Here is a 25,445-nt window from a genome sequence, read left to right on the forward strand (position 1 = left end):
GTGTGGGGGGAGGGGGGGGGGGGGGGTGGCTACTGGGCTCTTTACGAAACGGTCATGACGTGTACGGTCTGGGAGGGGGTAATGCCCAAAGTTGATTGATGTATGGCAACCGATTACTATTAGTCTAGGCTCCAGGTTGGTATCCTTTTCAGTTGAGACCTTCACGCTTGCTTGTCTTCCCCCGGGCGACCTTCCTTGCTCGCCCGGCTGCATGAGTCATCGCTTGACACTGGCAACGATTCAAGCACACTTGGGAAGTGATACAGAGCAATAATAATTGGTACGTTCAGTATGTCCCCGTTATGCTTTACGCGGTCGGGTCGGTGAGCTTCTCGTACTCCTGGATGAGGTACTTGAAGGTCTCTGAGAGCTCGTCGGACAGGGACTGCCAATCGTTGTTTCTCTCATCGACAAGGGCGGCAGTGTGATTGCCGAAGGCCTAATCGGGCGTCAGCTTTGTGTGTTTGAAACCGAGGCGGGGATCAGGAGGCCGCTGGCATTGCAACTGGGGTATTCCTCACCTCGTAGGCAAGCTTAAGCTTGCCAACCGCGTCAACCATCGGCGGGCCGGCAGAGGGGGTCTCCTGGAGCTCGGACGCCTTGCCCATCAGGATGTTGGAGAGGACTTGGTGCCGACGAACAAACTGGTACCGGTCAGCGATGAAAAACATGGCAAGAATATGTGAACACCCCGTACATCGCGGAGGGCGTAGAAAACATCGTCGGCTTCTTCGCCGTCGGGGATCGGGGACGATCCCTCCAGCTCGGCATCGGCGTCGTTAGTGGTCGAGGTCATTTCGGCGAAGCCTTCGAGCAGATCCTACACGAGGTCAGTTGCGACATTCCGGAGGGGATAAGCAAAACTAGTTAGGTATGTAAACTGACTTGGAGAGGGCCCTGGCGAATAAGCTGCGAAAGGGCATTGACCGGGTTAATCCTATGGGCGACCTCCTCGAGAGATTCAGCGCTCGCCTCCAGGATGTTGAAGGTCAGTTTGATATCGGCGGGCTCCATGGCTGCCATGACCGGCGCCGCGATGAGGGCGACGCCAGCGATGAGAGAGCGAAGAGAAACCATCTTGGGGAGTTGGATTTGGAGGTATACTAGTGGAGGGTAAGGGGATTGATTATGAGGATGAGGATGGACAGATACGGCTCAACCCTGAAGGGAATCGAGTCTGCCTTTTATAGACAACCGCCGCAGCCTGTCTTCCCCCGTGGCCGATCGAATCGGGATCTCCGTGCCGGGCACTGAAGATCGCTGTGACAGGAGCGCGAGACGGGACGGCAAGGGTCTCTGAGGCAAGGCTCGCCGCAATTCAAATATATTTGATTTGTTTATTCAAATTCAAATCCAAACAAACCAATTCGGCCACCCAGTCAATCAAATATCAGGGCAAAATTGATCAATTATATTTGAATTATTTGAACTAGCCACAACCAGCCCAGCCCCCGCCACAGCCACCAACCTCTGCCCTGTGTAACCTAGACCCCTGATGGCGCCACCACAACAGGGCCCGTTTGCAGGGACATTCGCATCGCTAACCAACCAACCAGCCCGCCCGGAGCCCAGAGACGGCCCAGCCAGTCAGTCAGTGGAATTTGAAACCCCCCCGCCCGCGCAAGCGTTCCCGGCGGCGCGCACCCCCCACCCACCATTGAACGCCAGATCGAGGCGTTGGGCGGTATAATTTGACTGCGTTTTGCGTTTGTTCAAGTTGATAGATTGGCGACTGCAAGTCAGGAAGGCCAAAGGCGCGGGGGAGGGTGGGGGTTAGGGTTATATATGGGGCTGGGCAATTAATTGATTCCTGTCAAACAGATCAAATCTAATTAAGCGCAATCAAATATTAACCCAATCAATTCAATTACGCCTTCAGATTTGGATTGTTTGAATTGTGGCGAGCCTTGCTCTGAGGGACATCCTGTGTACACCACCAGTGACCGCATCGCATCGAGTCGCCAGCCGGTCAGGGAAAGAGTGTCATTTGTGAGTCCCAGTCTCGAGCAGCACCAGCGAATCACGACCTCGACCTGCCATCTGACTTGGCTCGTTGAGCAGGCCCCGAAGGGACCTCTTCCGAACCAAAGGCTTGCCTTGGATATGATTCGCTCTCCCTCCACAACATGGCACCGTCTGGCCAAAAAAAGCCGAACTCGAAAGGAACCTGCAGGGTAATAAATCAAGCAAAAAGAACGAATAAAAAGAAAAGGGATATAGAAGAAAAATAAATGGAGTAAATGCTGTTCCTCTGGGCTTTAGGATGGCTTTCATTTTGTTCCTACAGTCGAGGACTTGAAATTTCCATGGTCGACATTTGCATATGGAGTTCAGCATTTTTTGTCCATGAGGTGCATGGCAACCGTGAAGGGTGCTTCCGGCGGTGTTTGAAGTTCGAGCCCCGGACACCGGGTGCTGTGCTCGGGCTGGGATCGCCCCAAAACCAGACATTCAGCTGCTCCCACCCCAGTCAAACCCCGGCTAGCTGATCGATCGGCGTCCGGGGTCAAGAGATCTCCCGCGCCGACACCGATGAGAGATCCCCTTCCCATCCGTCACCTTCACATTTCCATCACACCAGGCCATTTTGTAAGTAATCCCCCCGACGACGTTCCGAGAGACGGCTGGCAAACGAATGTCACGGTCCATCCGGGTGCACAGAAGCCGACCCGTTCCGGAAGCCATGCAACATTCACCCACCGGTATGCCACCGTCCAAGACCAGCTCGTCCAGCTCCGTGGAGCGGCCGAGCCCCCCGGTTGGCTGAACCGGCTTGGTTGGTAGTGTGGAGTTACTTACTTAATAAGGGTGAGAGAATTCGAGATATCCCAGGGTCACCTCTGACGAACAGGTCCGGGTGTCCAACTATCATGGGAGGGTGGGTATGGACGGTGACACCGAGTGGAAGGTGAGCGCGTTCACTACATACAAACTAGCGCGACACGTCGTCGAGAATGGACGAGCGTTGCGATGTCCAAAGAGAGATCGTTTAGACACAAACGCTGATCGATATCGCGGCATCACGCTCATCCCTGCGCGCCCATCACTCGCAGTCTGCAGATCCAGCTGCACCCACACCCAACCAATCCCTCGGCGCGCCACCGCGCAAGCGGTGTGAACAAACCCCCCACCTCACGCACGCAGAGGACCGACGAGACAAGAGGCGGGGGAGTGTAATTCCGACGAGACGCCCAGGCTCCTACTCGGCGAGCTTTGTCCCCCTCAGCCAGATTCCAGCGCGCACCGTGACACCATGCCCGACGTCAAAGTCTTTCTCCAACTTCATGCCTTCCGCCCCGAGAACCTCGTCGAGCTCCACCGCGACCGACCCCGTCTCGTTCTCGGCGTCCATTAGGGTGATCTTGACTGGCGCGCCGCCGCCAACCATGCCCGACTTGACCGGGAACTGGAAGCCCCGGTCGAAGGACGGGTTCTCGATATCCGTGCCGGGCGCATCCGTCTTGACGGCAGTCCTGAACAGCTGATCGCCCCACTCGACCTTGACGCTCGGCTTGAGGTCTTCGCGCCGGCCCGTGATGCCCCGGACCGACGCCACCAGCACGGTGACCAACCCGAGCACCCCGTCCTCCGTCCCCGAGAGGCTCGCGGCGTCGGGGACGAATCGATGGAACTTCCCGCTGAGCGCCAGCTTCCCATCCGTCTGCTCCTGCTTGTGCACCAACCTCAGCTCCTGCCGTCCGCCAGCAAGGAGCAGCTGCTTGACCGTCGTGGCCGCGAGGCCAATGTCGTCGTCGCTCGCCGTGTCGTCGTCCTTGACGTCCACCTCGATCGCCTGGTCGTGGTCGGCGACCAAAAAGTCCTGCGTCTCGTTCCACTCCGGGTGGTGGTTGTTCTTGACCGTCTTGGTGCGCCACTCGGGCCCGCCCGCGACGTTCACGTCGACGAAGCAGTCGGGGACGTCGTGGACGAGCTTCTTGAGGAAGTTCCGGGTCTGGCCGAGCTCCTCGCCGAAGTTGGAGCCTGACTCGACCGTGAGCCGTAACACGCCGAGAGGGTGCTGGTAGGTCTTGAAAAAGTCGTTGGCCGGGTCCAGTTTGACAAGGAACCGGTTGGGGAGAACGGCCATGGACGATATGATGCTCAGGATCACGTTGCGCAGGGCCTTGTCGAGAACACCGAGGCTGGCAATGCTGGCGGCGTCGGTGTAAGTGACTTGGAGGTCGGGCTTGTTGATGAAGGCGACTTGGAGGGCGCCGATCTGGGATATGTTAGTGGGCCAGGGTTAAGGGGGGCGGGGGACAGAAGGCAGAGGGAACAGGGCGGAGGGTCATATGGTAACTTACACAAGGGAGAACATTTGTCAAGGGGCATAGAAGGACAGACAGTCTCCCGCGAAGCTTGACGTGCTCGACTCCCTGTGGCGGCATCAGTATAGAACCACTAAAATTGTCGGTTGATCCCGAATGAATCACGGCTCACAATCTTGGGCATCATGTTGGCATCCAACTCAATGTCGCAAGTACCATCCCAGAGAAGATCCAGGTCTAGCTTGATGCCCTCGCTGTCGGAATTGTGGACATCGATGTTCTCGACGTGAATGGGAATGTGTCCCAGGTCCATCTTGAGGAAACGCAGGGTATTCAGGGGCGAGGGCAGCATCGACGCGAACATGGGCTCTGCAACACTCTTAACCGTGCGACCAATCGCGACAGCCAAGTTCGGCCATAGTTGCTTAATGAGGTCATTCACAAAGCCTAGCCACTCCTGTCAGCTATTTGTTATGGGAATTCCGAGTTTGAAAAGGGGGGAGGGGTTGTGGGTTCGGGGGATGCTGACCTGGTGATTCGGCACCGCCCGAGGCAGTCAAGGTTTCGACGAGTGAAGACATGGTGAGTTGAAAATATATTTCTCCTGATACTGCAAAGTTCCTGCTCGGTACTCCGGCAACAATTTCAACAATTTACTGTCGAAATCGAAGGAAGTTCAAGCAACTTGGAAATTCTGGCAGCGCACCACGGCGGGGTTTTTGAGCCCAATCTCTCTTGGCACCTCACGGAGGGTGATGTCATTCCTGAAACTTAGTACGCAGTAGTACAGTACCCAAAGGATGCATAGTGGCCCGATGGGCGACAATTCAACCTATCATTCTTCCCAGAGCGTGGGACGACTTCAGATTAGTTCCGTTTGTTTAACGAGCCTGGAGCGCCCGTCAAGGTCCTACCCCCACAGACCAATGAGGGACAAGAGAACGAGCAATGTGCACCGCGACATAAATAGGATTGCGGGGATGGGGATACTATGATACCGCGGGGCCGCGGAGACTCCTAAAAGAAAACAACGCCTGTGGTGCCTAGGTAGGGAGGTACTTGGGGATGAACACCCAAGCGGACCATAAGAGCAGCAAGCGATATTCAGCCTTACTCGTGCGATTGAAGCGATCCCGCACCCAGGAAAGGTTGCCGTCGGCACTCGGCAGGAGAGGGGCTAAGGCGAGCGAGTTCTCCTAGAACACATCGACGGTCTCGTACTACGTGTAAGGACGGGAAAGTCTCAAGCTCCTTGATCGACCCCGTGAACACAGATGAGAAATTTTGTAAACGAAAGGCATCCTGTTACTTGCAGCAGAACCTAATAAAGCAGAAGGAGCTCGCCGATTCCCACAGCGACTTGCTACAGCTGGTGCCCACACCAGCAAATCTTCCGTAGTATAGTGGTCAGTATGTGAGCTTGTCATCACCGACTTCGCTCGAGACCCGGGTTCAATTCCCGGCGGGAGAGATCTTTTTGGTTGTGCCGTTGTGGCTCCCAACCTTGGCTTTGCGTCTTTTGTTTCGGTTCCCGGATCAGGCGACAGCCCTGTCAAGGTTGCATCAACGTCTGGTCAGCCTGCGGCTGTTCTCGGCTTCGCCACGAGGGTCAATTCCTATCGGCCATCGGCGACTGGCGGGTTCCCTCGATGGCGGGGTCGGGGGACTCGCCCCATGTGAGCTCTGGACCTGCTTTTTAGGTGCATGCGACCGTTCGGTATCCCTGGGGTCTGTGGAGGAGACCTTCCTGTTTGGGGGTTCTTAACGGAACAACTCCATCGCCAAGTAAATTCCAGGCTGTTTTCTGGACCGAAATTCAAAGTTTGATCCGGGACTAGAACACTCACTCATCGTTCATTCACGACTCGTGAATTCCGCGGATCCAAGCAACACACTCACCTTAAGCCGACTGCGATCAGCTCACATCCAGAACCGCAAACAGCATGTCGGCGCAAGAACTATCGATGGACCTCCCGGTCATCGACCTGGACATCTTCCGCGGTCAACCCCGCGACTCGCCTGCGGTGCAGGCCGAGTGCGTCAAGGCCGCCGACGCCCTCATCGCGTACGGCGCGCTAGTGCTACACGACTCGCGCGTGTCGGAGCAAGACAACGACACCTTCCTGGACCTGCTCGAGGACTACTTTGCGCAGCCCGAGGCCGACCTCCGAAAGGACGAGCGGCCCGAGCTAGCGTACCAGATCGGCGTGACGCTCGAGAACACCGAGAAGCCCAAGTGCGCCGTCGATGAGCCTTGCCTGCAGGTCATTGAGCGGCTGGCCCCTTCGGAGCGCCCGCTCGACATCTCGGCACACTCGCCGGACCCCAAGTGCCGCTTCTTCTGGCGCATGGTCGAGCCGCCACCGTACAAGACGCAGTTCCCAACCCTAGGCGCGGACAACATCACTCCCGATGCGCCGCACATCAGGGAGCGCTGGGGGCCGGCTATGAATCAGTGGGGGACATCAATGAAGAATGCGTGAGTGGACCATGACGGACCGACCGCTCGTGAGCACCGAAGGTGAATGCTGACTGACAAACAACAGTGTTGAAGGCCTCACCCAGATGGCTGCCGTTGGCTTGGGTCTCGAGGCAGATACATTCAAAGATGCGGGCCGATACGGGTAAGGGCTCTCTCTAATCCCCCCTTTCCATGCAACGCGAATCCTAACCATGGCAGCTCCCACCTCCTCGCGCCGACCGCATCCGACCTCGCCAAGTACGGGCAAGAGGGCACGATCCTGGCGGGCTTCCACACGGACCTCAACTTCCTCACCATCCACGGCCGGTCGCGGTACCCGGGCCTGCACATCTGGGCGCGCAACACGGGCAAGCGCATCCCCGTCAAGATCCCGCCGGGCAACTACCTGCTCGTGCAGGCCGGCAAGCAGCTCGAGCACGCCACGGGCGGGCTCGTCAAGGCCGGCTACCACGAGGTCGTCGTCAACGACCGGACCGTGCGCGTCATCGAGGACCGCCGCGCCCGCCTGCCCGAGCGGCCCCTCGTCCGCATCTCGTCCACCTTCTTCTGGCACCTGTCGTCCGACCACGACCTGGCCCCCATCCCGGCGCTGGCCGAGAAGGCGAGGGCCGTCAGGGCCCAGCAGTTCAACCTAGGCAAGGACGAGGGGGAGGAGGTTCAGTATCCGCCCATGAAGGTGGGCGAGCAGGTGCAGAGGTGAGTTGTGTTTTCTTGTTCCAGGCTGTGGGTTGTAAGCTGACATGTGAGCGCAGTGAGCTCAAGCACATTGCCCTGATGGCAACAAGCTGAAGGGGTTGAAGTTCGTGGTGTCTCAGTCCCTCGTTGCACAGCATCAGTGCCGCGTCAAGGTGGGCTTGTACTGTTGGGCCCAATCAGAGAGAGAGTTGATGGGTGTAGCTGAGATATATGACGGTAATAGTGTGTCTGACTGTGGCTGGAATATGTACCTAGCGATAGCAGTGTGTGTTGTATCGATAGAAGAACTAGATGCCCCTTGAATTTCAAAGATGTTAAACCAATTCCCCTCGACTTTACACACCAAGCCTTGGTTGAATCAAGTATATGTAAAGACATGCGGGTCGAGAGACGTGTCAAGAGTTTATAATGGCTCTCTCAGCCCCTGCCTCCAACCAACCAGCAGCTACAGCAGGTGTCCACACCTGTAAATCTTCCGTAGTATAGTGGTCAGTATGTGAGCTTGTCATCACCGACTTCGCTCGAGACCCGGGTTCAATTCCCGGCGGGAGAGTTTCTTTTTCGTTCTGCGGCTCCGAGGAACTCGTAGTCGACTTTCCTTTTTCATCTCCTAAGAGCCGCGACCATGCCCAGTGTTGATAACCCATATGAGCCGGGAAACCGGTGGTTGGCTAGCAAGGAGATCCTCCAACCCCCAAGGGCCGTTGAGGGAGCGAATGTACCCAAGCAGTTTGCCGATCTCCGCAATAGTAGCGCTTGGGTACCATCTTGGGCTCCATGACCGTCGGCAGGCCATAGCCAAGAACCCTGCAACCTCCTCGATGCTTACAACACCCCTACTCGGACACCGAACGAATCGTCTCTGCCAAAGAGCGGTGCGGGGGTGCCATGGTTTCTGCAGGCGAGAAGGTTGCTAATCAGTGTAGTGGCTCGGAGACTACGTCCTCTACCGAGTGCCTGCCTAAGCCACCAATGAGATGAGGGTTCCGGTAAAACCGTATCATCCTCGACAAGGTATGATCAAGGAACGGCTAGGTAGTTCAGACCATATCACATGCGAACAAACCAGTCCAGTTTATTGGAACCGGGACACTGCAGACGAGCAGAGCATAGAAGAAGACAAACATGGCGAATAGGTGATCTAGTTGTTGCAACCGCCAAGCAGAAACCCAGGCCCAACAGCCAGAACGAGGAGTAGACGGCACTTCAGGCGAGCAGTGTTTCCTCACGTGGCCGTGGGTGTTTGGTGTCGACTGGGGAGCTCCCGCGAGAGACTAAGGACCCATTCGAGTGCCAACCGGCCGAGACGTGCCCGACTGGGGATGTTAGGGCAAAGAGATTCTACAGACCGGTGGGCCGGCGGGTGCGGCGTAGAAGATGCTAGAGGAGCAGGATGCCAGTGTGCGCTGATGTTTGGCTCGAGGCGGCAATGGGGTGGCCTTTACATCCTCACCACCGCGCCAGGTCTTTGGAAACTATAAAAAAAGGGACTCTAGAGTTCTGAAGAGGAGATGGCCTTCGGACGGCTAGCTTACTGCTTCTGTTCCGGCCACTCCTCTATTGGACTGTTGGTCCCAGGAGTACGGGTCACTCTGTCTCGCTGCAACAACAACACAACGTGCTCGTTAACTGAGCGAGTTGGTAAGCTCATTGGCCACCAACGCTTACGGCTTACCATTTGCGGCGTCGACGGCGCTGTGGCGGATCTGTGAAACATGGCAGACGAGTCCGAAACAGAGCGGGGCCCGTGGGGCCGTGAGCGGCATCGGCGATGTGGGCCCGCCGTGGCCATGGATATCCCGGCAAGACGGGACACTGGCTGGGGGATCTGCTGGTCTACCGTCGTGTCTCCTCCCAAGCGCAAGTGTCAAGATATGGTGGCCGTTGTTGGGGCGACGTGTCGTTTTTCAGTTTGCGGCCAGTATGCATCGGATCCGGTTCGAGTGTACGCTGCGGTTGCAACTCGCAGTTGCACTCGCACCGCGGATTCGCGTTCGATCTTGTGTTCCCCTGTGGGACCGGGATGCGCGAGACCGGCCTTGTGCTCCTCAACGTGACGCTGTCTCTCTGGCTAAAAGTTGATAAAAGCGGCAACCATCCCGGACTTGGGTTTCGCGGTGGTGCGGCGGGCTGCAGAAAAGCAGCGAGCCCGGGGCTGCCAGTGACAGCGCGATGAGGTTGACATCCTTGGACGGGTGGGCACGCGGGGTACGCGGTCAGCAGCGTGTGGCCGACTGCGGGAGTCACACACCCGAAGAAAAGAGATTGTCTCGGGCGTTGCAGCAGTGTCGCATTGAACCCTGATCGCCGACGAGGCCCTCTCAAATTCCACTCACACTTCCGTGGATAGGCGGCTCGGTCGGATGAAGGATGAGGCTGATAAATGGACGTCGGCATTAACGCAGGCAGACACGCCGTGAGGGCAGCCGACCCCAGGCTGCCACCCTCCATTTCGGGGCGGGTCGGGGAGTTGTCGCCGGAGCCAATCGACGCCATCCGTCAAGCCACCGCCGCGCCGAGACCCGAAACTGGGGGAGGCACGAGGGCACATCGAGAGCGAGAATGACAACCGTCAAATGCCTCGAGATCTGCAATGTTATTAATATCTCAAAACTGTTGACTCCCTGAAGAGAATAAGCGACACGGTAGTGCGGTCAAGAACGCCGCTGCGCGAGTGCCGTGGGTTGGGGACGTGGAAGAAGTCGTCAGCAGAGCGGTCTCCACGACTGTGTTGAGAACGTGGCACCGTTGCGCCAACGCGACACAATGTTGTTGAGGACTGGTTGATGAATCGGGGATTCAGACGAGAGCCTGCAGCGCTGCGCAACTTCAGGCACACGCTGGACGCACACAGGTCAGGCTCTCGATGCGGGGCGGCAGAAAAGAGCGGGTCACCTATCGCACCCGAAAACCTTCAGAGGCGAAATGTTTCAACAGCACAGAAATTTGAGGAGAGATACAAGATGCTGCGAGGGAACCGGCAATGCCTTTCTGGCTCGGACCATATCATTGCTCGAGGGACACAACATCGAGCAACATGCCACACCGTTGGCAAAGCGTCGCCGAACGCGTTCAAGATGGAGGTCGGGGTTGAGCGGTCTGACAAATGAATCGACAGCCTGAGTGGTGCACAAGATGGAAAGAGGCTGATGAAGTGGATGCTCCACTCTTGTTGTGATGGGGAGTTGGTGGGGCTGACCATCCCCGATTGTGGGGGTGGGCCGCTGCCGTTCGCTTCCGCCTTTTGCTGCCATCGACTGGAGATCGCTGTCCGCCTCACTCTTCTCACTGGAGAGAAATTGTTCCTCGCGAGCGACCGCATTCCGTTTTGTGCCGACGAAGGTCTGCTGCAGACAATCTCCGAAGGGGTGCTGCACTGATCACCGACATGGACGCATTCACTCAATCTCGACGGCAAAGTTGCGGAGTCGTTGCTTTTTCTGCCTCTTTCGCGCCACAGCCTGGTGGGCCTGGTCGGATCTCGGAGAGGCATGTTCGAGCCCAGACAGTGCGATCCGGATTCCTCCCGGCGTTTCGAAACCTGCACTTCCTTGCGTCTTGTCGATGACTCTTGCCCACATCTTGCATTCGCCGCAGCGCGGGATGAGAACCGTGAGAAGTCGGGGCCATCCTGCAACTCCGACAATCCGAATACTGTGTAAGCATTGTCATTCCATGGCGGCTCTGGGATGAGTGGTGGTTCGCGAAACCGACCTAGCGCCTCGGTGTGCCTATCTATCGACAACGTACCCATCGCGTGTCGAAATGCGGTCCTCGTCTTGGCGCGGCCGACGTGCGGCGAAGCTGCCCCTACCCGGCATCAGCTTGGACGAGGCTGGATGAGGTGGCCGTCGTGGCCGTGGTGGCTTACACGCAAAATGGGGTCTGGGCAATTCGTATATACCCAGCCGGGGCCTGCGTAGGCGTCCCATCACCGCCTTTCCTCCCCGTCCGAACGACATGTCGATGTGTTCCTCCGTGTTCCTTGTACTGTGAGTGCCACCGATCAGTTCCTGCGTTTCGTCCCGTCTATCACCGCCCTCCAATCCCGTTGGCTTGCTCCATAGGGGACTGGTCGATCGTTTCGAGAAGACATGTCTTCCCGCCACCGCTCAGACCGAGGCCGGCCTCTCGGGGAGTCCCCAACGGGCCAGCGCCGCCCCTGACCCTTATTGCCTTTCCTTTGTCGGGAGACCCTGGGAACCGTCCTGCTCACCTTGCCTCCCACCAGATAAATAATATTTCGGCTCTATATTCCGTGCCTTTGCTCGACTTCCTTCCTCTCCGACCACCGATTCCGTTTGCCAAATTCGCTCCTTCACCCCCCCTGTCCGCCTCCCCAAGACACTCGCTGGGTACCATTCACCGCCCTTTCCTGAGCGTGTTGCCGCCGCCCGTCGCCCGCCATGCACGGGTACTCGTCGTCGTCGGAGTCGGACGATGAATACAACTACCGGAAACACAAGGGGACCGTACCCGCGACCACCAACGCCAACGATGCCAACAAGAAGAAGAAGAAGCGCAAGCTGCCGCCGCAGCAGAGCATCAACCGCATCTGGAAGCGCTTCAGCAACAAGCGGTTCAACAAGGCCCTCTCCGTCTTGCCCTTCGACCCGGTCCTGCCTCCCATAATCTCGGACCGGTCCAACGAGCTGGTAAACGCCGGTTACGAGCGCGCCGTGGAAGAATGCCGGCGCAAAGTCCGAAAGATCATCCAAGAATGCCGGAGAGTGAATACACGATACCGAGACCCGGGCTGGGACCTGGTAAGTCCGTGTGCTTGCATTTGTGCGAGTGGCAAGGTTGCGCTGATACCGGACGATGCTAATGTGCCCGTAGGACTGGGACCTCAAGATGGAAAAGGGCCATTGTCTCAACAGCCTCGGCCGGACCAAGTTTGATCTCAGCATGTCGACGCTGATGAACCCGAGCGCCGTCGTGCCAAAGGCGGTCAAGCGCGTTCACGAGATCTACGAGAAGCCGACTTTCCTCGAAAACATCAGCGGCAACGACGTCAAGCAAGGGAGCCTCGGTGACTGCTGGCTGATGGCCAGCCTCTCGGGTCTGTGCAACGTCAAGGATGGCATCAAACGCATGTGTGTCGAGCACGACACCCGGATCGGCATCTACGGGTTCGTCTTTTATCGAGGTAAGTCAGACCTGAGACCTCGTGCTTAGCCGTGTCACGCGACTAACAAACTTCAGACGGAGAGTGGATCTACTCGATCGTTGACGACAAGCTCTTCCTCAAGTCGCCGTGTTGGGACTCGCCGAGCATGCAGCGCGACCTACTGCAGCAGATCGACCGCGAGGACGTCGAGCGCGTGTACCGCAAGACATATCAGACAGGCTCCAAGGCGCTGTTCTTTGCGCAGTGCAAGGATCAGAACGAGACCTGGGTGCCCCTGGTCCAAAAGGCCTACGCCAAAGCCCACGGCGACTATGCTTGCCTGGCTGGCGGCTGGATCGGCGAGGGTCTGGAAGATCTCTCTGGTGGCGTCACAACCGAGCTTCTCGCCTCTGACATCCTCGACTTGGATGGGTTCTGGGACGCCGAGCTCAGCAAGGTCAATGAAGAGTTTCTGTTTGGTTGCAGCACGGGCCTCCTCGACGGCGGCTATGGTGACCGCGACGGCATCGAGGAAGGCCACGCCTACGTCGTCATGGAGGCGCGGACCCTCAAGAGCGGCACCCGTCTCGTCAAGCTCAGGAACCCGTGGGGCAAGACCAAGAAGGGCATCTGGGAGGGTGCCTGGTCCGACGGGTCCAAAGAGTGGACGACCGAGGCGCAGGAGGAGCTCGGCCACCAGTTCGGCAGCGACAGCGTCTTCTGGATCTCGTACGAGGACCTGCTGCGAAAGTACCAGCACTTTGACCGCACTCGCCTGTTCCGCGACCCCGACTGGCGCTGCTGCCAGCGGTGGATCGGCGTCGACGTATCGTGGAAGCCGCAATACCACGAAAAGTTCCACATCAAGTTGACGCGTGAGGGGCCGCTGGTCATCGTGCTGAGCCAGCTCGACAACCGGTACTTCAAGGGCCTCCACGGCCAGTACTCGTTCCGCCTCCACTTCCGCATCCACGAGCAGGACCGGCCGGATCCCGAGGACTATATCGTTCGCAGCCACGGCAACTACCTTATGCACCGGTCCGTGACCATCGAGCTGCCGTGCATGCTTCCCGGCACCTACAGCGTATTCATCAGCGTCGCCGGTGAACGCAACACCGATGTGCCCAGCATTGAGGACGTCGTCAAGCGCGAGTGCAAAAAGCGGGTCGAGAACGAGAAGTTCGCCCAAGTCGGGTACGCCTATGACCTCGCCCACAGCAAGGCCGCGGCCCACATCGAGGCTGTCAAGAAGGCGCGCAAGAGGGCCGACCAGAAGAAGGCCAGCAACGCACGCCAAACGGAGCGTCACCGCCTGTGGGAGAAGCGGCACCTCAACCGCCAGATCACCAAGAAGCAGGGCCGCAAGAACAACCAGAAGCTCGAGGCCAAGCAGGCAGCCCGCGAGGAGAAGAGGCGCAAGGCCGAGGGGCTGAAGCCCAAGGACCAGGGCGTGCAGACCGATGAGGTCAAGGAGCAGCCTGTCGAGGCTAAGCCGGAAGACAAGAAGGCCGAAGAGGGTGCCGACAAGACCAAAGAGCCACCCAAGGTAGAAGCCAAGGCCGAGGACAAGACTGACGACAAGACAACTGGAAAGGAACCCAAGGTTGACTCCGAGCCGAAGAAAGAAGAAGCCCAGGCCGCCAACAACGCAGACGACGAGTCGTCGCCCGACGGCACGCCGATCGCCACACCTCTCGAGACTCCTACGACCGAGAATGGTTCGCAGCTGTCTATCAACTCGGGAGAGGCCCCGAAAGACGGGACGCCCAAGGATGCCTCCGCCGAAGAGGGGAAATCGGAGGACAAGTCTGAGGACAAGTCTGAGGACAAGCCCGCGTCCACGACTAGCTCCTCCACCGGCACCCCCACTCCTACTCCCAAGAGCGGTGCCTCCACCCCCAGCACCGACGGCAAGGACAAGGAGAAGGTGCCCATCCCACCCGCCGACGCCTCCAAGGTATCCGGCGGTCCGCCGCCGCCCGCCCCGCCACCGGCCAAGAAGGCGCCCAACATGTACGTGACGTCGGACGGCGAGTCGAGCGCGTCGCCGACTGAGGACTGGGAGGCGCTGTACAGCAGCGACGACATGTCGCGCAAGCCGCGGATGGCGGCGCCGCCGCCGCCCAACGCGGCGACGGTGAGCAGGTACCGCGACGACACCGAGGACGAGAACGAGCCGGACCCGTGGAACGCCATCGCCGTGGTGGGGCTGCGCGTCTACTCCAAGGACGAGGACCTCGAGCTGCGCGTCGTCATCGAGGGCGGCGAGCTCGAGGAGGGCGGCATGGGCGAGAAGGGCGGCGTCGACCTGGATAATGCCCAGGCCAACGCCGGCGGCGCCCGGACGGCGCGCGTCGAGAAGAAGGAGGGCGAGGCGCAGGACGACGACGCCGAGGCGTACGAGGGCGATAGCGAGGTGGAGAGGAAGAAGGGCCGGGCGAAGAAGGGGAAGAAGGACGGGGAGAAGAGCGATACCGAGGTGGAGAATAAGGAGAAGAAGGAGAAGGAAAAGCAGCAAGACCAAGAGGAGGAGAAAGACAAGACGGATGACGGGCTGGCGCCGTATCCAGTGATTGTCCAGAAGGGCAAGGGCGACGAGGAGTACGAGACGGCCGTGGAGTCCATGCTGGACTAGCCGCGCGTGATGAGATTTGACGACAGCATGCGGATACCCTACAACTAATGCACTAGAATGCGAGACATAGAGGAGAGCGGGACAGCGTTGGGTTGGAGTTTGGATTGGAAACAAGGTCATTGGGTTCTTGGTTACCTGTTTCTCGCCACTTATTTTGGTCGGTCTGTATACGAAAGACATGCCACTCGGTTGGATGCGTACATTCGTCTCAGTTCTAGAAATACACATTTGTTAATCTGGCGACCGGGGCACGCGGATCTAACTAAGCAGTTGCATTATGTGAATGTGCTGAAGACACTAAACTCAGACCAAGGTATCATGAACATGACGCCAACCAAGGGAAAACACGCCCGACAGAAGCCAACTCCCAAAGTAACCCTCGCGCGCGTTGGCCCGCAGGCTCAGTTGGTCTTTTTCTTGGCCCCGGCCCCATTCGTGACGGCCGGCTTGCGGGCCTGCTGTGGCTGCTGGACGAAGCGCACGTATGCGTAGCCCGCGGCGGCGAGAACGGCGAGGATGGCAGCATTTCCTGGGAGGGGTTCAGTCAGTAATCGGTCTTGTTCCATGATGCCATGACAACAAAACGCGAGACATCGTACATACCAACAACGAACTTCCCCATCCCTCCGGCCAGGTCGAACACGCCCCTGCCGATGTCGCCAACGAAGGCGAAGAAGCCTGCGAACAGGCCGAGGATGCCACTGACAAAGGAGTGGACGATGGCATAGGCGGCGCTGAGGACCGAAGATAGCAGCTCGCCGACGGACTTGACGAGGTCCGTAATAGCGCTTGTCACGGCCATTTTGGGAGGCTGAGTCTGCTCTCGGGCAGGGTTTGGTGGTGGTGACGGTGTGGTGTTGTTGGTATGTGGTTTAAGGGCGGCTGTGATGGCTGTGACGGTTGTGATGACTATGATATTTACAACTGTAGCCAGTTCAGGTTCTGGTGAGAGTACGACAATGAAAGGTATGGCACAGATGCGGACTGCGGTCTGGATCACGGGTGATTTATAGAAGCAGGTTCCGGCATGTAAGTCGGCCGTTGACGACGCGGGTGGTGAATGACGTCAACCCCTCCAACCATTAACCGGCGCGGTTCGCAACGGCTGGTAGCAGAGGTGGCTTGCCGTGCCGGCAATGCTCTGCGGCGAGGTACCCCGATCTGGGAGGACCGTAAATCTAGCACAACAATGAACAACGGGTTGGGCGACATTGTTGCAAGCTCATGCAATGACGTTGCTTCGGCAGAAGACCGCGTCACGGAAAGATCGCATCGGGAAAGAAAGTAAAGCGGCAGTAGCAGCATATACAAAAGGGTATCTCCATTAGAATTACGACTAGTACATGGTGACATTCAGATCAGTTTTCGTCCCGGTCCAAAGCCTTCCCCTTGCCCTTCGGCGATGCCGGTGCCGCAGCGCTAGACTCTGGCGCCGAGCCAAGTGCCTGCGTCTCCTGTTCTTGCGAAAGGGCAGACACAGCCACTGATGGGCGGTTTGAGTTCACGGATGCCGTGGGCTCAGGAGGCGTGATCGGCCGGGCGAGCTGCGTCCCTAGGGCTGGGAGTTGGGGCGCCGGTGTTTGTGTCTGTGCGTGTGGTTCAGCCCCCTCCTGGATGGACGGTAGAGGTCCTGGCGGCAGAATAACCGAGCCCCTGGTGTTCTGGGACATTTGCGGGTTCGTCGACGCGGCCGGCGGGGCTGGCGGGGCCTCGTCTTCCAGGCCCTCCTCGTCAACCTCCTTTGCGACTCCCTTTTTGCGACCCGAACGGGTACAGAGGATGATGCCCATGATAATGCCGGCGAGGATGAGCACGCCGAAGGTGACGCCGACGCCAATGGCAACCCTCTCCCAGTGTTCGAGCGCTGACTCGCTATCCGGGTAGCCATACCGCCCACCCGAGCCCGAACCAGAGCCCGAGCCCGAGCCCGATCCGGAGCCGCTGTCTGAGTCGCGACAGTAGCTGCTGGTGCACAACTTGGACGCGCCTGGGGTGTAATCGCCATAGCTCGCAAACGCCGCAAGATCAGACGCCGGGGCCTTGGAGCCAGAGGGAAATTTGACAGGGGCAACGGCAATCTCCTCGTTGGCTAGGTCGACAACAATGTAGCTGCGCCGGAGAAGGGAGCTGCCGAGGTTGAAGTTGTAAGACGAGGAGCTGCTCGAGGAGCTGCTCGAGGCCCACTTTTGGATGCCAAACATGCACAAGTCTGACTCCTCCACATAACTGGAACCTCCGTAGCCGTCGTAGGCACTAATCGGCAGTACGAGATCGGCCGTTTCGACGTTCAGCTTAGGTCCGCCGGTGCCACCGAGCTCAAAAACGAACTTTGTATTGTTGGTCTTGCCGGCCTCGCACGAAATCATGAAAACCTCGGCCGTTTCGTCGTAGGTTGCACCAGCCATTTCGGCAATCTGATTGGCCAGCCGCGAGGGTAGGTACGAGAAAACCTCGCCCGGGCCGACGGTGACATCGACAGGGAAGTCGTTGGATCTGATAGCTGGCATGGGATCCCCCGAGGCAGTGGTGCCGTTGATGCTGTTGACCGTGGTGACAGACCCGTACGAATAGTACGAGTAGGAGCTGGAGGACGAGACGCGCACGAGATCACCCGTGTACCTGGACCGGTCGACGGCGCCAAACAGCAGGCCGCCCGAGGTCCCCTGGGCATCGTCCAACCAGATGCTGTAGGCGGGGCTCGCAATCTTACCAGACGAGACCATGCGGTCCACGATGTTGTCGTAGCTGCCAGCCAAGGAGGAGCTATAGTAGGAGCTTGCCGAGTTGTTGGGGCCGAGGCCGAGCATGCCGATCCAGCGATAGGTGGACGAGACTAGGCCCATTGGGTAGTCGTCAAACTCGAGGCCGCCAAACGCCAGCTTGTCCGTCATGTTGTCGCCGGAAGCGCGGTTGGTGTCGATGTAGCTGGCTCTAAAACCATCGTAGCGCGAGTTCGGGGGCAGATAGGTCGAGGACAGAGTCTTGTTAAAGCTGCCCCACGTGCACTTGGCCTCGGGGATGGATGCATATTCCATATCCTCGTCGTCGTAACCATACTGTTCCCGGTAGTACCACTCGGGGGAGCATGCGCGGGTGTTTGCGTCGGGAACCCACGTGTCGCCGCTGGAGGTCGAGATCATCAGTGACACCTTTTGCGGCGGCATGCCGACCGTGGCGTCGATGACGTAGGCATATTCGGCCGACTTGAGCGTCGTCTGTTTCGAGCCGCGCGCCGAGAGATTAATGTCGTTGTTGGTGTGCTGGGAGAAAGGGAGCAGCACATGCTGGGCGGCGGCGGTTGTGGCCGCGAGTGCGCCGATCGCGAGCATGGATAAGCGAGTGTGGAGCGCCATCGCGAAGGTGGGCGCAAAAAAAAAAAGAGCGACTCAGAAACAATTAACAGACAAAAGATTGGACGCCGATTCTATCTCGACATGGCGGGCGGCAAATATATGGACAAAACAAGCGATGGCGAAAGACCGACCAGCAAAAAAAGAAGGGATTGAACACGAGAGGTGGGATTCAATGCTGTTTTTACTCTTGCCCCTTTGGTGCCTGGCTCGGGCCTGGCCCCCAATACCCCAGGGGGGAAACCGCCCGTGATGATTGGCAGCGGAAGCGAGTTTGTTTGCTCGCTGCTCTCCGAAATTGATGTCTTGGCATTCCGAACGGCCGACCCGCAAGCAATGGGAAGAGACAGAGATGGACAAGCCGAGTTAGAAATCTTGTAGACAGCGAGCGAGTAAGGACAATATGGCGGATAGCTAAGTAAAGACCCGTTGTGAAAAGAGATCAAAGACTAAGGTACCTATCTGCGAGGAATCGATTGTCTTCCGCTTTCAAATTCCTTCTCCAGGGTACCAATGCCTGCCTACCAATTATGCTGGGAACTTTTGCCAGTCATGCTAACCACAGCAAGTCCATGACTCTGCCAATAGTGCCGTTACCCGACACAGGAGATGACCCAGGTTTGCTCCTCAAGCCGCATCCACTTCGCATTCGCTTTGCGAAGAGGCGAGTTGTGCAGAATCCGTTGTTGGACTTGGGAGAGAAGTCAACATCAATCGCACTTGCAAGTACCTTGGGTAAAAATAGAAAACATCCCAACTCGCATCAGTCTGAAAGCCAATGGCTCGCAGCTCTCCCCGCTTACTCGATAGGGAAGGTGGGCCAGGCTCCCACGTTCGAGGCAGACATGGCGGGGCCCAAACAACTCTCCACGACCTGACGACCTCACGGCTTGACGTCGTTCCCGTCTTTGCTTCGAGCAGCTCCCGCTACGTCAATCAAACTACGAGGTCACGATGCAGTCCGGCATCTCTGGTGCGTGCTCGGATTCCGAAAATATAAACCTCAGGAAACTACTAACGCACCAGCTGCAGCATCGCAGGAGCTGGTCTCCCAATTCAACGACCTACTCTCGTCCGACAAACACTTCGGCCTCCTCGTGACCATCGCCTCCGAGCAGCTGCAGCCGTTGCAACTCTTGACGCCGTCGTCTCCCGCATCCTTCGATTCCAACGTCGAGTCTCTGCTGGGGCCGCACATCAAGCCCAATGAGGCCCTCTACATCATCGTCCGCAAGCACCCGTCCGCACCGGCCCTCGTGGCTGTGACATACGTGCCCGACACCGCTCCCGTGCGCCAAAAAATGTTGTTTGCGTCGACACGCCTGACCCTCGTGCGCGAGCTCGGGAGCGAGCATTTCCGCGACACCTTCTTTGCCACCATGCCCGAGGAGCTCAGCCCGGCGGGGTTCAAGAAGCACGACGCCCACAGCGCGCTGGAGGCTCCACTCACCGAGGAGGAGAGAAGTCTGGGCGAGGTCAGGCGCGCTGAGCAGGAGGCGGGCATGGGTACGGGAACGCGCGAGATCCATCTGAGCAAGAACCTGGCCACGCCAATCGCCGAGGATGCCCTGCAGGCCCTGAAAGAACTCGGCGCTGGGGATGGGCGGACATTGGTCATGCTGGTGCGTACAACACCGCTTCGTTTTCTAATGCCATGCGACTGACAGATGTGCTCTTGACTAGAAAATCAACCCGGAGTCCGAGTCTGTTGAGTTGGTCACGGATGACTCCGCCCCCACGTCAATCCCCGAGCTGGTGCAGACCATCTCACCCACAGAGCCCCGTTTCACATTCTACCGGTTTACGCACACGCACGAGGGCACCGAGTCTAGCCCGCTGCTGTTCCTCTACACGTGCCCGACCAACTTCAGCACCAAGGCCATCAAGTTCCGCATGATGTACCCTCTGATGAAACGCGCCGTTCTCACCATTGCTGAAAAGGAGGCCGGCTTGCAACCGGACAAGAAGTTCGAGGTGGAGGATGCCACTGAGGTCACGGAACAGGGCGTGATGGAGGAACTGCACCCGAGGGCTGAGGTGAAGAAAGGGTTCACCCGTCCGAAGCGGCCGGGTCGGTGAACACCTAGTGTGATAGCTTGAAACGCAAAGACCTCGTTTACCCTTGTCCCCGTGCGGTGCGTGGTATGACCAGAACTCGCCTCTTCAAAGACCTGCTGCTGTCTGCAAAGGCCTCTCGTTATATCTCCAGCCTGGTGCAGCCAGGTCCAGTGTAATTCTCGACGCCTATGGCGATTGCCTTACTGCTCCTATTTCTTGAGCAGACTGAGGCCCGCGAAGTCGCTGGTTCCGTCGCCGAAATACTGCTGCACTTCCCGCCCATCGCCACCGCCAGCTGCCCCTCATCTCTCGCCATGGGCCCCGTCAAGGTGTTGTACGGCCACCTCCTCCGGGACCTAGAAGATGACGGACTCTTCATCCGCCTCCTCGGCCGCGGGACCTCCTGCCAGACTCAGCTGATGCACAACTACACTACTAGCAGGACCTGCGTCCGGAAGACCCTCCGCCGCCCCGCCCTGCCGACCGGGTTGACCCGCGGCGCCGTTGAGCAGTTCGACCGGGACGTCCGCGTCGCTCGACTCCTCCACGCGGCCGCCGCCGAGGACGGCTTCGACCTGCGTGTGCCCGAGCTCGTGTCGGCAGCGAGCACTCCCCAGGGCTACAGGGTCTCGTACTGGGGGCTCTGCAACGGGGGCAGCGTCTCCTCCTTCCTCGAGCGGTGCTCGAAAACCGGCTCAGTCCTCCCAGTGGGCCTCGCGCTGCACATCCTAGTGCAGACGCTTGAGACCCTCGACTTTATGTACACGAAGCTGGACACGGTATGCACCCCCCCCCCGTCCCCCCCCTTGGCATACACGCAGGCCTCGAAATGGCTAACACCGTTGTCCAGCCCATCTTCCACGGCGACCTGCATGGGGATAACCTCATGCTGCACTTCACCGCTGGGCACGCCATCCCGAACGTGTACGTGATCGACTTCGGCCTCGCCACCCACTGCCCGCCCGTCCCCGGGGACCCCGCCAGCTCGACCGTCGTCCCAGACTGGGACATCACCGACGTCCTAGCCCTGCTGTGCGACCACCTCGCCCCGCTGACCCTACCGCAGGCCAAGGTCCGCGAGCTCCACGCCGCCGCCGAGACCGCCGCCACCGTCGCAGGGCACGAGCCGCCACCCCACCACACCACCATGGCGGCGTACCTCCGCCGGCCACCCGACAGTCCAGACAACGACGACAGCGACCATGCCGCCCTCCGCGCCGCCTACCGCCAGCTCCACGAGCTGCAGCGTACGTTCGACGCGCAGCAGGCGGCGGCGCTGGACACCGCGCCCAACACTCCATCCTCCAACGCGCCCAACACGGATCTCCAACAGACGACACCGACATCGACATCGACACCGACACCGACACCGCCGCGCATGTCGATCCCGTCACTCCAGCCCGCCATCGCCCACCTACGGCGGACCACCGCCACCGCGCTGCGGGACGTCGAGCACGCCGCGCAGCACGGCGCGTTCCGGGAGGGTGTGCTGCGGCCCGCGCGGGAGGGGGCGCTGGCGCTGGGCGCGGCAAGGCCGAAGCTGTGTCGGAACGTGGGCGATCTGCTGGCGTGGCTGGGCGGGCCGGATGGGGTCGGGGTCGGGATCGGGGCTGGGCCGTGGGATGTTGTTGCCGTGGAGGAGGGGCAGGAGGGGTTTGTGGTGCGTGAGGTGTTGTTGGGGCTGGTGGGGGAGGGGGAGGAGGGTTGAGGTTTGGGAGGGGGAGGAAGGTGGGTTTGCGGTTTGGTGATGGGAGTGGTTTCGGTGTTTGGGTTGATGGATGATGAAGAGGCTTTTGGGTTTGGGTTGCACTTGAGCGAGCATGATGATACCATTGACGGGAACCTAGGGCGTTTGATAGAAGAGGCCTTGGGTTTGGATATGCTTTGGTATGCCTGGGACATGATGGAAGCCTTGTTTCCAGAGAAACAAATGATGTGAGGCCGTTGGTTACCGCAGCCCCTGACCGGCGCGATGAGCCTGGAATTTTGAGTTGTGGCAGCTCGACAATCTAGTTTGGGATTTGGGCTAAAACTCAACCACAGTTAATTTACGACTTCATTTCTCGCCCTTCTCAGTCAGCGTATGTCAGGATACGTCTCCCGTTCGGCCGAGATCGATGGCGAAGAATATCAACACTAGCACACTCCCATGCGATGCTACCAGACCAGAGCCTGGAGCGAAGGACGGCTGCGGAGAACAGCTTGCTGTAACCACCAATAGGACTTATTTCCGGCCAAAGGTGGATCTCATAAGCATGGTTCCCGTCTTGGGTTCCAGCTGGGCCGCACCCCAATTGCCGAGACCGTTCTTACTCTCGTCCGGTGTTGTTGATTCATGTGGCTGTTACTGTGAAATAAGTCGCTGAAACCACACATCCCTCTTATAAGTAGTTAATGAACTGACCTCCAAATGTCACCCCCCCCATCCCTTTCATCGAATCCAATCTCAGCGCCGCCACAGAACACCAGTGATGTCATTTACACCAGGGACCCGTGCCTTGGGCTGGCCGTGAGCCTGTTGGCCCTCTGGGAAGGCATCAGCTGATCCACTCGGACCTTGAATTACAGCCCAAAGCCGAAATACATATAAAGCCGACCCCAACCCAGCCGAGGTAACCCTCCTGGCCTAGGGGGCAGGTCAACAACACCATCGGGTCATTCAACATGAGCCCAACACGCCTCCAGCCGCCGTTGCGGATCGCCATCCTGCTCAACTCGTACCGCTCGCCCTTCATCACCGAGATCCGGGACTCGTACGTGCGCTCCACCGGCGCCGTCGCCGGCGACGACGCCGAGCTCACCTTCTTCCTCCCGGCCGAGAAGCCGGACGACTTCCCGGACCCGGACGCCTTCGACCTGATCGTGGTCGGCGGCGGGAACGCCGACCCGCGCAAGAGACACCCCTGGATCCTGCGCGTCCACAAGTTCATCCTCGACGTGGTTGCCAACCACCCACGGACGAAGCTCTGCGGCATATGCTGGGGCCACCAGACCATCTCGATGCTGTTCGGTGCCGAGCTGGTGGACATGGAGACGCCCGAGGTAAAGTAGAACGCCGACCGGGAAGTTGTCACGGAGAACGATCGGCTAACGCTTCACAGTTGGGTGTCACCGACGCCAAGCTGACGCCGGTTGGCCGCCGTTTCTTTGAGAGACAGAGCGGCAACGGCGCCGTCCGGTTACAGCAGCACCACCGGCGGGGGGTTGGCACGCCTCCCAGGGGCTTCTACGAGCTGCTCGTTGGTCACCAGGCCTTCCTGAGCCACAACCGCGCGATTCTGACGCTGCAGGGGCACCCCGAGAAGGATGCCCATTGCGCTAAGCTGAGGGTGCGGGATGCCACCCGGTGGTTTGGCGTGGACGAGGGCGACAAGGCCGCTCTTTTGCAATTCGAAATGGCCATGGACAGAGAGCACGACGGCCCCGAGGTTTGGGATAGGATTTTTGAGTGGGCACGGGAAGAGCACCCTGGCCATGGGGTGCGCCTATGACCCAGAGATGAGCCATAGGAATACCAATACCAACCTTGTCACTTTAAGTCAAGGGGCAATGCATCCACTCCCAGAAACAAATCACACAACCCTACAGCATCAAACTATTCGCAAAATGGCTTGTATTGTGGGGACCAGGTGTGGTGGAAATCAAGCTTGCATTGTCACAAGCTAGCTGAACGCCGTCCCTTTTGAGTCCCATGCATCAGACCCGAACCCGAATCCCAAACCCAAATCTGACCTCGGTGCGCCAGCCCACAAACAAGCCCATCCTCCCATCTGCTCACGCCTAATACTCGGCGGCGCTGGTCTGGGGGAACTCGAAGATGACGCCGCGGCCGGTGAGACGGCGGTAGACCTCCGAGTAGGTGTCGAGCCTGTAGTCGACGCCGCCACGCTCCTTCTCGTCAAGGATGACCTTGAGCGTCTTGGAGCCGTCCTCCTTGGTGCGGAGGCGCTTGCCGACGATCTCGACGGGGAAGACGAGGTCGGTCAGGATGGCGTCGTGCACCGCGGTGAGGGTGCGCGAGCGGGGGCGCTTCTGCTTGAGGGTGTTGCGCGAGCGGCTGGAGCGCTTGGGGCGCGGCAGGATGCGGCGGGAAGCGAGGATCAGGACATGGCGATCCGAGAACTTCTTCTCGAGCTCGCGGGTGAGGCTGCACACTCATCAGTATCGGCCGTCGCTCGTGGGAGAAGGCAACTTACCGCTGCTGGACACGGTGGAAACCCTGCAGCGAAGGGACGGGGACAAAGATGACAATAGCCTTCTTGCCGTGGCCGACTTCGATCTGTTCCAGATCCAAGTCAGCATGCGAGCTCCAGGATGACACTGCAATCCTTGGACCGCTCCCGTCCTATTCCGCGTGCTGTATGGTATTTTGATGTTATGGCCGCCGAGCAGGACGGGTCGGCGCCCGAGGCCACCGCCCGCCTGCCCGCCTTCCCATTTGTGATCAATCTTCCAATGCGACGACGCCCGACGCGCGGCGATGTCTCAATCGCTCGGCAGTCGGTGGAACAGGACCCGGGCGTGGTTCGGATGTCGCAGGTGCGGGTGTGCTTCACGGGCGGATTCTCACCTCACGGGCCGAGACGAACTGCAGAGGGCGGAGGGCGACCTTGAGGTCGGCAGTGTTGGTCTCGAGATCGTACAGAGCGGTGGCGATGCCCTGCTCAAGTTCCGACGGGTTCTGGCGGCTCGGGCTGTTAGCCGCGATCTTGTTGAGGGACGGCGAGCTCATGTTGGCGGTTGTCGACGGTACCGGTGGTTGACTTCGAGGCGATTCCGAGAAAGTTGGAAGAGCTGCGCGAAAAGTCGTCCAGTTGAATTGGGCGGTTAGGGTTTGCAGCCCTCA

At 59.0% G+C, this 25,445-nt stretch overlaps 9 protein-coding genes and 2 non-coding genes across 11 annotated transcripts; 6 read left to right on the forward strand and 5 right to left on the reverse strand.

Moving 5' to 3' along the window:
- Nucleotides 1-68: 68 nt before the first annotated feature.
- Nucleotides 69-1,526, reverse strand: B0H64DRAFT_394573 (uncharacterized protein). The gene is made up of 4 exons (XM_062803695.1): nucleotides 886-1,526; nucleotides 698-820; nucleotides 522-644; nucleotides 69-439 (listed from the first exon to the last, which is right to left on the reverse strand). Exons 1-4 carry the CDS (start codon nucleotides 1,075-1,077, stop codon nucleotides 308-310), a joined length of 570 nt encoding a protein of 189 aa, XP_062658711.1. The 5' UTR covers nucleotides 1,078-1,526; the 3' UTR covers nucleotides 69-307.
- Nucleotides 1,527-3,114: 1,588 nt separating this feature from the next.
- B0H64DRAFT_141548 (uncharacterized protein) lies at nucleotides 3,115-4,958 on the reverse strand. The gene is made up of 4 exons (XM_062798277.1): nucleotides 4,798-4,958; nucleotides 4,441-4,715; nucleotides 4,305-4,376; nucleotides 3,115-4,219 (listed from the first exon to the last, which is right to left on the reverse strand). Exons 1-4 carry the CDS (start codon nucleotides 4,847-4,849, stop codon nucleotides 3,200-3,202), a joined length of 1,419 nt encoding a protein of 472 aa, XP_062658712.1. The 5' UTR covers nucleotides 4,850-4,958; the 3' UTR covers nucleotides 3,115-3,199.
- Nucleotides 4,959-5,657: 699 nt separating this feature from the next.
- On the forward strand, nucleotides 5,658-5,739 carry B0H64DRAFT_t72. The gene has a single exon. It is a non-coding gene; the product is annotated as a tRNA-Asp (tRNA).
- A 101-nt stretch (nucleotides 5,740-5,840) lies between these two features.
- B0H64DRAFT_394577 (uncharacterized protein) lies at nucleotides 5,841-7,769 on the forward strand. Its single transcript, XM_062803696.1, has 4 exons — nucleotides 5,841-6,747; nucleotides 6,815-6,892; nucleotides 6,949-7,446; nucleotides 7,503-7,769. Exons 1-4 carry the CDS (start codon nucleotides 6,212-6,214, stop codon nucleotides 7,537-7,539), a joined length of 1,149 nt encoding a protein of 382 aa, XP_062658713.1. The 5' UTR covers nucleotides 5,841-6,211; the 3' UTR covers nucleotides 7,540-7,769.
- Nucleotides 7,770-7,917: 148 nt separating this feature from the next.
- B0H64DRAFT_t73 lies at nucleotides 7,918-7,999 on the forward strand. The gene has a single exon. It is a non-coding gene; the product is annotated as a tRNA-Asp (tRNA).
- Nucleotides 8,000-11,449: 3,450 nt separating this feature from the next.
- On the forward strand, nucleotides 11,450-15,349 carry B0H64DRAFT_141615 (uncharacterized protein). Its single transcript, XM_062798278.1, has 3 exons — nucleotides 11,450-12,212; nucleotides 12,286-12,595; nucleotides 12,652-15,349. Exons 1-3 carry the CDS (start codon nucleotides 11,853-11,855, stop codon nucleotides 15,189-15,191), a joined length of 3,210 nt encoding a protein of 1,069 aa, XP_062658714.1. The 5' UTR covers nucleotides 11,450-11,852; the 3' UTR covers nucleotides 15,192-15,349.
- An 88-nt stretch (nucleotides 15,350-15,437) lies between these two features.
- On the reverse strand, nucleotides 15,438-16,279 carry B0H64DRAFT_394582 (uncharacterized protein). Its single transcript, XM_062803697.1, has one exon. The coding sequence runs from the start codon at nucleotides 15,991-15,993 to the stop codon at nucleotides 15,736-15,738; it is 258 nt and encodes an 85-aa protein (XP_062658715.1). The 5' UTR covers nucleotides 15,994-16,279; the 3' UTR covers nucleotides 15,438-15,735.
- Nucleotides 16,280-16,476: 197 nt separating this feature from the next.
- On the reverse strand, nucleotides 16,477-18,687 carry B0H64DRAFT_394584 (aspartic peptidase domain-containing protein). The gene has a single exon (XM_062803698.1). The coding sequence runs from the start codon at nucleotides 18,542-18,544 to the stop codon at nucleotides 16,550-16,552; it is 1,995 nt and encodes a 664-aa protein (XP_062658716.1). The 5' UTR covers nucleotides 18,545-18,687; the 3' UTR covers nucleotides 16,477-16,549.
- A 514-nt stretch (nucleotides 18,688-19,201) lies between these two features.
- On the forward strand, nucleotides 19,202-20,666 carry B0H64DRAFT_394585 (uncharacterized protein). The gene is made up of 3 exons (XM_062803699.1): nucleotides 19,202-19,514; nucleotides 19,574-20,163; nucleotides 20,225-20,666. Exons 1-3 carry the CDS (start codon nucleotides 19,496-19,498, stop codon nucleotides 20,618-20,620), a joined length of 1,005 nt encoding a protein of 334 aa, XP_062658717.1. The 5' UTR covers nucleotides 19,202-19,495; the 3' UTR covers nucleotides 20,621-20,666.
- Nucleotides 20,667-22,901: 2,235 nt separating this feature from the next.
- Nucleotides 22,902-24,194, forward strand: B0H64DRAFT_394589 (class I glutamine amidotransferase-like protein). Its single transcript, XM_062803700.1, has 2 exons — nucleotides 22,902-23,641; nucleotides 23,701-24,194. The coding sequence occupies exons 1-2, from the start codon at nucleotides 23,264-23,266 to the stop codon at nucleotides 24,088-24,090; spliced, it is 768 nt and encodes a 255-aa protein (XP_062658718.1). The 5' UTR covers nucleotides 22,902-23,263; the 3' UTR covers nucleotides 24,091-24,194.
- On the reverse strand, nucleotides 24,195-25,423 carry B0H64DRAFT_394591 (40S ribosomal protein S7). Its single transcript, XM_062803701.1, has 3 exons — nucleotides 25,170-25,423; nucleotides 24,796-24,878; nucleotides 24,195-24,746 (listed from the first exon to the last, which is right to left on the reverse strand). The coding sequence occupies exons 1-3, from the start codon at nucleotides 25,329-25,331 to the stop codon at nucleotides 24,380-24,382; spliced, it is 612 nt and encodes a 203-aa protein (XP_062658719.1). The 5' UTR covers nucleotides 25,332-25,423; the 3' UTR covers nucleotides 24,195-24,379.
- Between the last annotated feature and the right edge of the window lie 22 nt (nucleotides 25,424-25,445).

The sequence above is a fragment of the Chaetomium fimeti genome (assembly GCF_033439085.1).
Source record: "Chaetomium fimeti strain CBS 168.71 chromosome Unknown B0H64scaffold_4, whole genome shotgun sequence".
Taxonomy (NCBI): Eukaryota; Fungi; Ascomycota; class Sordariomycetes; order Sordariales; family Chaetomiaceae; genus Chaetomium; species Chaetomium fimeti.

What these genes read in the sequence shown, in the direction of transcription:
- B0H64DRAFT_394573 (XM_062803695.1), bottom strand. Translation starts at nt 1,077, where the DNA reads ATGGTTTCTCTTCGCTCTCTCATCGCTGGCGTCGCCCTCATCGCGGCG. An exon ending in TTTTCTACGCCCTCCGCGAT is followed by an intron (nt 645 to 697) that starts GTACGGGGTGTT and finishes GACCGGTACCAG; the next exon opens with TTTGTTCGTCGGCACCAAGT. An exon ending in AGCTTAAGCTTGCCTACGAG is followed by an intron (nt 440 to 521) that starts GTGAGGAATACC and finishes ACGCCCGATTAG; the next exon opens with GCCTTCGGCAATCACACTGC.
- B0H64DRAFT_141548 (XM_062798277.1), bottom strand. Translation starts at nt 4,849, where the DNA reads ATGTCTTCACTCGTCGAAACCTTGACTGCCTCGGGCGGTGCCGAATCA. An exon ending in GGGCGGTGCCGAATCACCAG is followed by an intron (nt 4,716 to 4,797) that starts GTCAGCATCCCC and finishes AGGAGTGGCTAG; the next exon opens with GCTTTGTGAATGACCTCATT. An exon ending in CCAACATGATGCCCAAGATT is followed by an intron (nt 4,377 to 4,440) that starts GTGAGCCGTGAT and finishes ATGCCGCCACAG; the next exon opens with GGAGTCGAGCACGTCAAGCT.
- B0H64DRAFT_394577 (XM_062803696.1), top strand. Translation starts at nt 6,212, where the DNA reads ATGTCGGCGCAAGAACTATCGATGGACCTCCCGGTCATCGACCTGGAC. An exon ending in GGGACATCAATGAAGAATGC is followed by an intron (nt 6,748 to 6,814) that starts GTGAGTGGACCA and finishes GACAAACAACAG; the next exon opens with TGTTGAAGGCCTCACCCAGA. An exon ending in GTGGGCGAGCAGGTGCAGAG is followed by an intron (nt 7,447 to 7,502) that starts GTGAGTTGTGTT and finishes ATGTGAGCGCAG; the next exon opens with TGAGCTCAAGCACATTGCCC.
- B0H64DRAFT_141615 (XM_062798278.1), top strand. Translation starts at nt 11,853, where the DNA reads ATGCACGGGTACTCGTCGTCGTCGGAGTCGGACGATGAATACAACTAC. An exon ending in GAGACCCGGGCTGGGACCTG is followed by an intron (nt 12,213 to 12,285) that starts GTAAGTCCGTGT and finishes ATGTGCCCGTAG; the next exon opens with GACTGGGACCTCAAGATGGA. An exon ending in CGGGTTCGTCTTTTATCGAG is followed by an intron (nt 12,596 to 12,651) that starts GTAAGTCAGACC and finishes AACAAACTTCAG; the next exon opens with ACGGAGAGTGGATCTACTCG.
- B0H64DRAFT_394582 (XM_062803697.1), bottom strand. Translation starts at nt 15,993, where the DNA reads ATGGCCGTGACAAGCGCTATTACGGACCTCGTCAAGTCCGTCGGCGAG.
- B0H64DRAFT_394584 (XM_062803698.1), bottom strand. Translation starts at nt 18,544, where the DNA reads ATGGCGCTCCACACTCGCTTATCCATGCTCGCGATCGGCGCACTCGCG.
- B0H64DRAFT_394585 (XM_062803699.1), top strand. An exon ending in GGCGGACATTGGTCATGCTG is followed by an intron (nt 20,164 to 20,224) that starts GTGCGTACAACA and finishes GCTCTTGACTAG; the next exon opens with AAAATCAACCCGGAGTCCGA.
- B0H64DRAFT_394589 (XM_062803700.1), top strand. Translation starts at nt 23,264, where the DNA reads ATGAGCCCAACACGCCTCCAGCCGCCGTTGCGGATCGCCATCCTGCTC. An exon ending in TGGACATGGAGACGCCCGAG is followed by an intron (nt 23,642 to 23,700) that starts GTAAAGTAGAAC and finishes AACGCTTCACAG; the next exon opens with TTGGGTGTCACCGACGCCAA.
- B0H64DRAFT_394591 (XM_062803701.1), bottom strand. Translation starts at nt 25,331, where the DNA reads ATGAGCTCGCCGTCCCTCAACAAGATCGCGGCTAACAGCCCGAGCCGC. An exon ending in AGTTCGTCTCGGCCCGTGAG is followed by an intron (nt 24,879 to 25,169) that starts GTGAGAATCCGC and finishes GATCTGGAACAG; the next exon opens with ATCGAAGTCGGCCACGGCAA. An exon ending in TTCCACCGTGTCCAGCAGCG is followed by an intron (nt 24,747 to 24,795) that starts GTAAGTTGCCTT and finishes ATGAGTGTGCAG; the next exon opens with CCTCACCCGCGAGCTCGAGA.